The sequence below is a fragment of the Rhopalosiphum maidis genome, chromosome 2, assembly GCF_003676215.2.
Source record: "Rhopalosiphum maidis isolate BTI-1 chromosome 2, ASM367621v3, whole genome shotgun sequence".
In the NCBI taxonomy this organism is placed as follows: Eukaryota; Metazoa; Arthropoda; class Insecta; order Hemiptera; family Aphididae; genus Rhopalosiphum; species Rhopalosiphum maidis.
This window is the reverse complement of record NC_040878.1, coordinates 42554501-42567690: the sequence shown is the minus strand read 5'-3', so window position 1 is coordinate 42567690 and position 13190 is coordinate 42554501. Positions and strand designations below refer to the sequence as shown.

Below are 13190 nucleotides of genomic sequence, written 5' to 3'. Positions count from 1 at the left end.
GAATCGTGTCTCTTTAGATGAATCACTTATTCAATACTTCATTAAATAGTATTTACGGAAATTAATAAATTAGTTTAGGAATCGACTATTATGTTATTGTCAAAACAGACTAATACAAATACACTTATATAATGTGAATTATAATTTATATTTTATACCTACGACAATATTTTATAGTCTAAACGTATGGACACTGAACTGTAATGATATGACCATAAATACTCGTGACCACTCCTTTTGCTTTTGTTTGCATAAAATCCGTTAATATATAATATTCAAAGTGACTAGAATAAAATTCTAGTTTCGCCCTTTCATTGTCAACAAACTGAGGGTGCGTCCAAGCTGTAACTATTGTTAAGGTTTATGATTTATGCCTGAAAAATAATAATCATAAGTGTCGTGAGCAATCCAGTGGGGGTTTAATTACAAATACACTGTAATAATAGTATAAATACCGGGGAGAAATTTTTTATTTATGTATTTTTAATGCGATGTAGGGCGGGCTGTTTGTTTTGTGACAGTCCAAACATAAGCAAGGGTATATTCTACGCACATTCCGGTTCCTGTTTTAACCTCATTAAAATTCGGACCATGGTAATCCTCATAACTCACACACAACTTAATGTGATCATAAGGAAGTTATCCTGTAAAGTAAATAATAATTTTACTGTATGGACATTTTTACTTAAGTTTTTATTACCACGTTCTCAAGCAGTATATACTAGGCTCGTCTTATTTTATAATATGTCTTACTTTTAACTAATTTATTTATATGTTTGAAATGAGTTAATTTTCTTTTTTTTAATCAGCTGATATATCATATAATATAAATGATTTGCTTAATTTTATAAGAATTAAAAATGATATACTTGTTAAGGTTATGTAAATAATAAATTACATAAATAAATAAGTATAATCGTTATTTCATTTTTTAATTTAAATATTAAAAATCATAGCTTTTTTTCAATTTAATATAAGTAACTATTATTATAGTTCATGAATCATGTTAAAGCACCTCCACTTTGAAGTACTTAATTTTTATCGAAAGATATTATTCAACTATAAACGCATCCTGAGACCAAAGATATATATCTTTAATACTGCAGCTATTTAACTATTTAGCTACCTACACAATTTCATCATAAACAATAACATTTTATTTTTATCCAATGTTATGATTTAAAAATATTATTGAAGATTGGCTTGCTTTTAAAATAAAATAAATAATAAAAAATAATCAGACTTTCGTTAAACACACAAATTGTAATTATTTACACGTAATTATATTGACATGGTGTCAAAACAATATAAATACATGATTATTATTTTTTTTAACAAATCTCTTAAAATATAAGTCCTACTTAAAATTATTATAATTAATATAATAATTCCCAATAAATAAATGCACAGTTAATATATTCTTAATAAAATTCAATCAATTTTAGATTCTGAGCGCGGGAGCCGTAAATATATTGGTTTCTGAAAAATACGAGTGTGTGATAAAGTTTTTCTTTTTTTTTTGCATCTGATGTTAGCTTGAATCTTAAAGATTAGTTCACTCTTAAATGTTAAGAAAGTTTGGATAGAAAATTGGATCAAGTTAGGTTAGACATTTTAGTTGGGGCATTAAAAATAAAAATTCCTCGTATTTAAATAATAGGGATAAGCTAAAACTACGGAAATACTTACTAATCACCAATTATTTTTATACACCAATTCATTTTGTAATTCAAAAAATACTAAAAATTGTATACAGTATTATAGAGATGTGATACTTTTACCATGATAAACTGAAAAATATATGAAATAATGGGATAAACAAAACCAGTTTTATACAAAATAAATATTTGTTATAATTCAAAGTTGAATAATTATTAAGACAAAAAAAATGTATCAAATTTTAATATTAGAATTTACTTAAAATGATATAGCTTTCAAAATATTTTAGGTTTCTTGTACTATTTATAGATATTTTAAAAATTTGTTTCACTTAATGTGTGATAGTTTTTTTATTTTTTTTTAAATAAAAACCTTGAAAATTTATTCCAAGGATTATTAAACGTTTTCTATAACCCAATAAAAAATTATCAAACATACATTTCCACGGTATTCTTATAATAAGTCCTTAAATTCAATATTTTGAAAAAAACATCAACATTTTTCTAATTTAAACATTTAATGGTTAAAAATGTAATACAACGTTATTCATAATAATTATATTATGTCATAAAAACTTATAATTAGTAGATAGGAAAGTTTAAAATATGCCGAACATTTTTTTTTTTCATTATATTTTCATTTTTATAAGATTCACAAACATTATCATGTACAATATACATAAACATTAACAATAGAAATAGTTCGTTATCAAAAAAATTATTATTTTAATAACAAAGTTGCCCATCGTCTATCATTGTCACTAGCCATTAATGTATGTATTGATAGAAGGAGGGGGATAAAATTATTTGCACAATTTTTTTTTACTCAACTTCTTTGTTAATTTTCACTTCCGAATCAAATGTAAAATACTGATTTTGATAAATGACTTCTGAATCAGTGATGATGACGTATAAAAAAATATGCAATGACAAAACTGAACTTTTTATATAAGAGAAGGGTAATCGCTTATTTGTATGCTTTTGCATTTTTTGTAGCTGTGATCGATTGTCCTAAATTGTCGTTACAGTTTAATATGAATTAAATATCGGTTAGTTTTTCACTATCATTATTATTATTATTATTATTTATACATTTTTTTTCTTTTGATCTGTCCCTTCAAAAATACTACAAAACTGGACCCTCCGGTAACGTAGAGATGTAGAGTACCCTAATAGATTTTGAATTAATTCAGTTTTAGCACGTGGCTATATACAAGGGTATATTATTTGATTATTCATTCTATTGAAATTTAATGAATTCATCATTTTAATATTGTTTAGTAAATTCATAACACTAGCATAAAAGTATATATTGTATCTATATGAGGTATTGAGGTATTATAATATATTCTCATAATCATCAATTATAGAAACATATACTTTTTTAACAACGTATTATGACAGAAACATAAAGGAATAGATTACTAATAAATTCATAAACTCATTTTCTTACTTATCGTAACGTTATCAATTTTTTTATTAATTATTGTATTTTACAAACTAAAGCAAAGAAAAATTGGTGTAATAAAAAACAAATTAAAATGTTTATATTAAATAATAATTTTTCTAGTCAGCTCATCTTATATTAGACAGTTAGAGTGCGTAAATATATATATATATATATACATATCATATAATTTATAGACTATATATGAAAAACTAGCATCATATTATAAATTATTAAACGATAATGGTATTAAATATGAAACTATTACAGCATATTTATAGTAGAAATTGTAATGAACTAAAATATTACAATTCAGTTAATTAATACTATAAACATATGAATTCTGATTCGTTATCTTTCATTGTAGTTTAAGATAAAGTGAACTTAGAAAGTCATATACTTAGTTCTTACCTACTGATATTGGCTGTTTTTTTTTTTTTTTAGGTGGCTTCCATTTAAAAAGAAAGATTTAGAAATGAGTAAAGTGAGTAAACCTCCATTGTTGTACAAAACTATATATAATAAAACTATTATAAATAACTATTTTATAGACGTTATCTTAAATCTTTGTCGAGTACTCAATTGTTTGGTTTCTCCTGTCTATATTTGATTACTTGCTGCTGCGTGTACAAACATCTCCTTGAAAATGAAAAAAAAATGAAAACTTCCTCTGATTGGCATTGGCTTTACAAAAGAAGTAAGCCCTTAAGGGTTTCACTCCTCAATTCGCGTTTCGTCAAATAAAACCACGTTTCATCGTCTAAATTAAAAACGTGATTTACTATGTCACGTTCTTATATTATATGAGTTTTGTTTAGATAAATTGTATTTAATATTTCTCTTGTTTTATTTTTCAAATACAACTTGAACTGAAAAAATTGATAAACAAAAAATGAGGTTCCCAAAATAATTTTAATATTCGATATCCAATTCAAGAGAAAAAAGTTGTATTCGTGAGGGAGATTTTTATTGTTGTCCACTCGCCACTACCAATCCAGACGGCTAAAGAAATTTTCTATTGTTATAGTAGCTACCGGGGGAATATTTTGAATAATGCGAATAAAAAAATGTGTGAACCCCTTTTTTAGGGGAGGCAAAAATACTGCAACAAAGAATCAACACTCTGGAGTGGTTTTCGGTCGCGCATCAGTTGACCTCTATTATTATTGTGACATGAATCGCGTGTGTGGTTCGAAAATAATAAGAGAGTGATTTTTAAATTTTTAACGGTTAATAATAATAAAAAAAAAAAACAAATTATATAGATATAAATAATTAAATTTTTCATAAATGTAAGTTTTTGTTTATTTAAAAAAAAATTTATATATTATTAAAGATACATATTAATATTATTTTTAACTTATCAAATTTTTCATAATATGATAATAATGTATGACTTGGGAATGATCAAAATAACTACTGTTACTATGGAATATTTAAAAATATTGTTGTTTTAATATTTTCAGTATTATACGCTGTAACTAAAATGTATTTATGTATATTAATGTTTTAAAGTTTTATAACAAAATTACTAAGTTGCAATAGGAAAACGTAGTTTGATTTTGCTATAGCTTATACTTGAGTAAATGTATTAAGTTTATAGTTTTAACGAATATTTTTAGTATAAATAGCTACTTTTACAAGTTATAACCTTGTTTTTTTTTTTATTTGTAATCACGACTGTAAAGAATTAAAATTTATAATATTATATCTTACGGGCAATTATTCTTCTATGGATTTAACTAAAATACACATCAATTACACATAATCCGGCGTTGGATATCAGACAAAATAGACAACAGTCGCTGGGATGATAACAATTTGGGTGTGGATAAAGTCTTGTTAATTTTAGAGAATTAACAACTCAATCAATATGGATAAACTATGTATATTATTTTTATTAAACTTTGAAACATGTATGGCAATAATACTTTAATGATATTGGATAAATTGTTTGGACAATTTAACACTTATAGCTTATAGAATTATATATGTCTTTAAAATAAAAATACATTATTTATAAATTATTTTCTATTTTGTACATTTTTAAGTCATTATTATTTTTTTTTTTTTAGTAAGTTGTATCAATTATTTATGACATTCGTTGAGAACATATTTTTTATTTTTATTTTACATAACTATAGAAATGTATATAATACGATAAGTTTTAGGTACCTATATATTGTTTGCATTTATACCAATCATACACAACCATGAAAAATAATAATATTATTAGTTAATGAAAATACATTTAGTAACATAATTATTCAATAAAAAAATATATTGTCCAAGCAAACAAATCCCGATGGGAGTTCAACAATTGCGCTTAAAATGATCTTTTTGTACACCAATTTATTGCGTTCGGATATTTTCAGGATTGATAAACTAATTGTGTTCGATTATTTTTAGGGTTCATAGACCAATAATTATGTTTGGTAATTTTCAGGGTTATTTTAACGGTGTTATACGATTTACCAATACTTGCATTAAATAATAGGCATTAATCAATTATATTTTAATTATGTATAATTAACATTTATTGTATTCAGTACAACTTTAATTACTTTACTTAAATTAAATAAAAACATATAGTAATAAACACTTAGATATTTCAATATAATAAAAATAAATAACAATTACATATCTGTATAATGTACTGAATATACTATATACATATTATATTGATATACTAGTATCTAATAGTATAGCAGGGCCGTACCCAAAAAAATGTTCAAAGTAGGAGGGGTAGAAGTCCCAAAACCCCCCATAGGTCCGGCCTTGAATAATAAGTATTATCATTGCGTACCCTATATCGTAAAGTATTGTAGAATCCAATGAACCGATTAAGCCGATAAAAAGCTTGCAAAATTGGAAACTTGATTTTGTGTACTTCTAATGGTATCGCTCAAATTCATACTTTTTATTTGTTTATAGTAGGTATGATGACATTTCGTAAAAATTAGCTCCAAATCAGCTCTTAACATTTTAAATCAAAGAATATTTTTTTTTCGAAAACAAATATTTAACCAGTCGCTCAGTAATTAATTAGTATAATATAAGTTTTTGATTTTCAATTATTTTAATATATATAGTTTAAATTTATAATATAATATGATGATTCAATTTGATGGAATTAATTTGGAAAACAACATATTTTTAATATCTGGAAGTTAATCTATGAGATAAACACAATTGATTTACTGACCTAAAATATAAGGAGCACAATGAATACATTAATCATAAATTACAAATTTTGTTTTAGGCGCAACTGGTCCATACCCATTCCGGCACATCAGCAGGTAAACACTGATGTATAATCCGGAGGAAACCCCAATTAACCAAATTTCAAATATTACTACAACGCACATAATGATGTTAGTACGACATTTATATCAATTTTATACACACTGCATGTCTAAACCTAAACCGACTAAACCTATAAGGCAAAACGCCAAAACCACTCTACATTCATTATTCAACAAACATTCATATGTACTTACTTGTGTAGCTGTGTGATCTAATTTAGAAAAATATTAACTATTGTAGAAATAACATGACGTTTTTTCCAATATTTAAAATATTTAAGTTTTGAACTTATTATAATAATGTGTTTAAAAAACAAGCGTATTTATATAGTATTATACAATATTATATTATCGATTATTATTTATTAACTATTACTCTTAGTTATTATTGTATTGTCCAAATTAACCTATTAAACCATTCAACTACAAATAAAAAGAATGTGTTGTATAAAGTAATATTGATCTATACCTATTAAATAAACAGAGACAACTAATACAATTTTATAAACTATGATGCGTTAAAGAAAATATAATCTTTAGGATATAAATACACGTAAATCATAAATCATAATGTTATTTTAATCCATGAATATTAGGTAGTAGGTACCCTCACTATATATAAAATATTTATATATTATATTAATTATATTAGCTATTCCAATTATACGTACTCGACGATTAAAATTATTTAAACAAAAATTATTACTATGATTGTAGATATCAGTACAACCGTGGTTGTAACACTGTAGGGATAATAAATATTTACAATAATAATAACGGATCATGTCTATATATATATTATATTGTGTCAACATTTATTTTTGAAATATTATGAATCTATAGTTCAGCTAAGCTATATAAAATACATTTTAATCCATATTTTTTGATTTTATAATTTGTATTACGTCTAAATTAAATCTTGTACTTCTTCACAATTAATTTAATGATTCAATGATTTTGTACGATATTTTGATTTTTTGATAACATTCTATCGGGTTTATACAGCTAATATTAAAATAATTTGCTGAAAATATTTTTAGTACGTTATTATTAACAAATAAAAGATTATAAAATGTATCATTAAAATGCAAGTTCCATTATTTTATATTTATTTATATGTGATAAGTCCTGATATGCTATGTTGAAAAAAATCCTATTTAAAAAAATATAAAATATATTGAATAACTATTACATATAAATAAAATTAAGAATCATAATGTTTTTTAATGTTAAATTCATATTTTATCATGAATATTATATAAATATAAATAATATGTGCATATTTACTCTTACATAAAATTTATTTACATAAAATATTTTTCAAATTAACTGAATTAACTTCGTAAATATAACTTAATATTTCAGTGAGATGAATTAAACATGTATTGTTATTTTAGCACTATGAAATATGGTATCAAATATTGAGTGTAAGCAATATTTAAAAATTAAATAAAGTCCTCTAGTTTTTAAAATCTTGTTAGATACTCATAAAAATGACTAGTATTTAGATAAAAAAAAAAATAAAAATGTTTATATGAATTATAATACCAAAGGTGAGTCATAAATATTTTACATTTAAATCTATAAGTCAGTTTATATTATGTACAATATGTTTATTTATTATTTTATTTTTTTTTTATTAATCAAATTTATTTATTTTAATTTTTAAATTAAATTTAAATGTTTTGTTATTTTTAGTATCGTTGTTTATATCAAATAAAAGTTTTTAATCTTAACACACTTAAGATAAAACATTTTCGATTAATCGCTAACCTAATACTCTGGGATTAATTTTGTCATATTCACCCAATTTCCAAATATTTTGTAATACACCTTTACATTTACCCAAAATTAATAATTTACAAACGTGACAATAATCATAAGGAAATGAATGATGTGCTTTTGATGATAAATATCCAGTAAATCATTATCAACTTATTGAACGTATATACATCAATATCACTAATGTGATATCGGTATAGGACACAGATATTATAACTATTAAGCATTAATTAAAGGTATAGTAAATATAAGTAGAGAAGTGCCTTTTTTTCGTTAAGAACCTTTTTTGTTTTGATTTAATACAGTGTCTGTTATCGCCACTGTCGTACAAGGAAAAAGGTCAATCATCATGCCCCTTTCAACCTACTTTCCCCCTCGTAAACACTTAAAAACACACCTTTAAATTCAAATTGAAAATTCGTCTTATACGAACCACGTATTAAAATTTAGAAGTAATCTTCGGTAGGTATATTAACATAAAAATATGAATAAGATAAACATATTTGCATTGCTTTCTGAAAAACAGCTAAAATTAGTATAATATTTTAAAAAGAAATAAAGGAACATCAAAGATTCAATACAAAAATTGTTACTAGACAAAAACGTATAGTAGTTATGTATACGCATGAGTAAATATTATAGTTATTATAATAGTGTAAGGGTGTGTATACGATAACAACAATAATAATATTATATTATAGCCAAACACAGCTCTTTTTAATGAAAAACTAACGGTATCAACATAAACAGATTGAGCTAGAAAACATTTTACTAAACATAATATTTTATGTCACGTGCATCTTATGACACTAGGTTTATTAAAATAAATTATATTTTTCCAAAAACTAAATATTAATAAAAATATCTCCTTTACAAATATTCTATCAATGAAAATCAAAAAAAAAAAAGTATCATATTAAACTTTAAACATATATATTGCAATCAAATCATTAGGTTGTTACTGATTATATATACATTGGGATTTTTATGATTTTTAACGAAATAAGGAGAGAGGGGGTGAAAAAAGTACTTGATAAAAATAATATTCCGGGATGAGTATTATACGGTCACCGTTTAATCCGCCCACGGGATAATCCAAATCACCGTAAATTACGAACAAAATTATAAATACTGAATCAAACAAAAGAACCTATTACCTACTTAATTCAAATTTCTGCTTAATTTATCAGGAAAAAAATGGCAAATATTGTACATAAATAGATTTGTATTAATGTATTATGCTTATATATGTTTAAAGCCAATTAAATTTTAACTGATTGTTGAAAATCTAATAAATTTATTATGTTTGATTGAATCTTGTCAAACTGATTTAGTATGAAACACTTAGCATAATTAATCATATCAATCGCTTTATAAGCGAACCATATCATTTATCAAAAAATGTTATTATATTATCATTAACAATCCTATACGTTACGTATAAGTAGTATATAATATAACGAAAACAAAATTATTTAAAAAAAACATTGGATAATAATCTGAAAAACATAGCTATTTATAATTTATATTTAATATCATACACCGTAATAATAATATACAGTATATTATTTAGGTAATCACGAATTATAAATTGATCTATCGATTAATTTGAACATACGATTGGTTGTTATATATTATAGATATGATAAAGTTTGTAAAGCTTGGTTATTCGTATGATTTATATTTTCAAAGTATTTTTTTATGATATTGTGTGATAAACTATTTAATCTTCTCAAATTTTTCTGTTATTTACGTAATAATAAATACATTGTAATGTTATGAAATAATACATAATATCATGTTATACTGTCATTGAGATAATTTTGTTGAGATTAAAAATAATTAACAACAACATAATACTACAATTGATCAAATTGTACATATATTATACGCATTGCCGCTAACATATATAATTGTTATTTTTCCTTTCGTTGTTAATACAATAAGCACCACTATTAATTGTTATAAGGATTTTGTAAATTTGTAATCTGAAATTTATAAATTAATGTTAGATTTTGAACAAGACCCTAATCAGAATAAATTATCAGTAGATGATTGGGGCTGGGGGGCGGCGGAGTTGAACCTTTAATCTTCCACCGGATACGGCCTTGGTTTGGAGTTAACGAAAACATTCGACACGAGATCAACAAAAGTTTATTTAGAAAAATCGAACTATAGCAATACCTATTATACACGAATGTTAAAAGTATATAGGAAACAATTTGAGCAAATTAATAATAGACCATGTAGTATTTGAAGCCTTAAATAATTTTAATAAATAATAAAAAAAAAATAATTTGAACAAGTGTTCAACTAACTGTATATCACAAGATGAAATATTCAAACGATTTTTATAAATATCAAGAGCAAATTTATATTGTGTTATCTTTTATTTTCTTAAATACATGAAGCAATCCGAGTGTATAATACTATATCGTATGATGCGTTCGTATAATATAAATTAATATGATAGGTTAATTAACAAGGATTAGGGTATATTTTATATTTTTATGACGTTAAATGTCAATTTATTTAGAGAATTCCAAAAAATCTAGTTAAAAATTAAAGTATCAATAAATATTTGACATTAAACGTATGAACAGAAAAATGTTTTGGTATACATTTTTTCAATATCAATGAAATGTGAAAAATTATTACTTTTGAACTCAAACAAATGAGATACCGTACCTAGACTATTGTTATTAAATTAAACGGTGAAACGACGTTACCCAATAAAAGCAGTTTACTAGTATGACTAATACAGTAATCAGGTATTTTATTAAATATAAAACAACGAATTTATTCATAATACTATATTATTAGCTATTATGTTGTCTACTGATTGCCAAATAATGGGGTTTTTTTTTTTATTACTTATCGTCGAAATAGTACGTGTGCCTATATCTCCCGATAGTTTAAAAATGCGAAGAATCGAATTCCGTACATAAAGGTTTCAATGTACGTGATAAATCATTACGGTAAAAAAAAATAAATGTGTGCGAGCATGCAGGACAGTAGCGACTGGGCCCCCGGAGCGCTGCAACATTGTTGTCGCGATCAAAAGAAAAAAAAAATGTCATCGCATTGTGTATTCCTCACAAACACCTCGACGGCGATAACGATTGACAAACAACGGCGCGCGATAATAAAAAAAAAAACGTGTTATTGCTATTGATTCGTAATCAGACGTTTTAATTCCGTCGCCGACCGACACACTGACCTGTTGGCTAGCGCCGTGACCGTGGCCGCCCTCCTCGGCGGCTCGTTCCTGTACCTGGGCCTGTGCCCCTCGGACAGGTAACGGTACAGCCTGGACTGTTGGTCGTCCCGGAGCTCCAGCTCCAGGTTCAGGTCCAGGTCCCAGTCCAGGGCGTCCGGTGGTTCGCCGGCGTCGGTGCAGTCGCGGCGCCGCATCCCGCGCACCTGTTATCGTGTCCCCCCCCGCTCGCTGACGCCGTGGGGGCCCCCCCGCCGCGGGCGAATCGCGCGATCCCCGACGCCGCCGGACCCAGCGACGGTATACGGGCGCGATGTGTTTTCCGCGTGGAGCCGGTGCAGTGTATGCGCGCGTGTCGCCGGTCCCGATGCCACTGGTGGCGGCGGCGCGCCAAATAAATAAGGCCCTGGGCTGCGGTACACGGCGCGCCGTCGCCCCGGCAACCGCGTATCGGCCGCAGGTCCTGTGCTCGTGATGAACGTTAGACGATTCATACGCGCACGCACACGCACACGCGCGCACACGCACACACAACATACGTGTATACACACGTCGCGGTTACGTGTTGCGCCCGAAACCTATTTCGGGCGGCCACCCGACGACGGCTGTGGCCCATGGACAACCGTACTGCGCGTAACATCACAGTGCAGCGGCGTAGCGTCACGGGAGGCAACGCGACGACGACGTCTACCCGCTAAGAAACTACGGCGCGGGACGAACGATTTCGTTCCGTAAAACGTTTACAGGTGTTCACGTCGTTTGTATTGCGATAACGATACGCGTTTTGATGTTCGTCGAAATCGGTTTCCCGTTGCGCAGTCGCAGTCTTCGAGAGTGTTCACACCACTGGGAGACGTCACGGCGCAACTATAACTGCCAGTTATCCGGCGCGCGCGGTACAGGGGGAGGGGGGGATTTTGACGGGGTCTACTGTCTTCGGTGTGAGAGACACGGTCTCGCTGTTCGGATGATGTCCTCCGAATTATCGACATCGCCGTCCCGTCGTCACGCCACCGTCCCCTGTAAATCGCCATTACCGATAGCCGATGGGCACCTACGCGCTTCTCGATGTTGTTGTTTTTGTATTATGGTTTGTCTCCGCGGCTGATGATTTACATTTATGTCATCATTTCGAACGATGGAATCATTAATAACTACTCGTACGAAAAAAAATTGATTATCGAATGGGTAAAATAGAAAGGGAGGAATCCAAGCGTGGTATTAGTGTAATTTTATTCAACGTCTCCCCAACTAAAAACACAAGCTTCGCCACTATTATAATGTATGAATACTACTTACAGTTTTGAGTACATCAAACAATTATTTATACAATACTTATTTGAGAAATTTGAAATTTAAAAAAAAAAAAAATACAAAATACCGACAAAAAAATGGTGATTTTCAACTGTTGACTATTTTGCCTGCGCTCGATCAAAAAAAAAAAAAACACATAAAACATAAAATAAAAACTTATTCGAATGCTAACATAGTGATATGGTATAAAGGAAACCTGAAGACAAGTAATAGTATTTACAAGTTGGCAATTAAGATAGTTCTTACGTCCATCTAAATACTTAAAAATAATATATTTAATCAAACTATAATAACTATTTTAAATACATTTACAAATTAACAACCTTCAAATTATACTATGTTATTATACGACGTGTGTATTGTATGATTTTATAATGGCATAATGCGCAAGAACAATAACAATAGCGAATCCCGAGCTATTACTACGAGCATCAGTTGTACCTTCAGAAATAAAATATAGCAGCTTA

The 13190-nt window shown here is 27.8% G+C and overlaps 1 protein-coding gene across 1 annotated transcript in view; it reads right to left on the bottom strand.

Moving 5' to 3' along the window:
- The window catches only part of LOC113553481 (rap1 GTPase-activating protein 1), a 157306-nt gene extending 145700 nt beyond the window's left edge, over positions 1 to 11606 (bottom strand). The window contains exon 1 of the mRNA XM_026956833.1: positions 11413 to 11606. Within this exon, the coding sequence (XP_026812634.1) occupies positions 11413 to 11606 (194 nt within the window). The remainder of the gene's footprint in view (positions 1 to 11412) is intronic.
- Positions 11607 to 13190: the final 1584 nt, after the last annotated feature.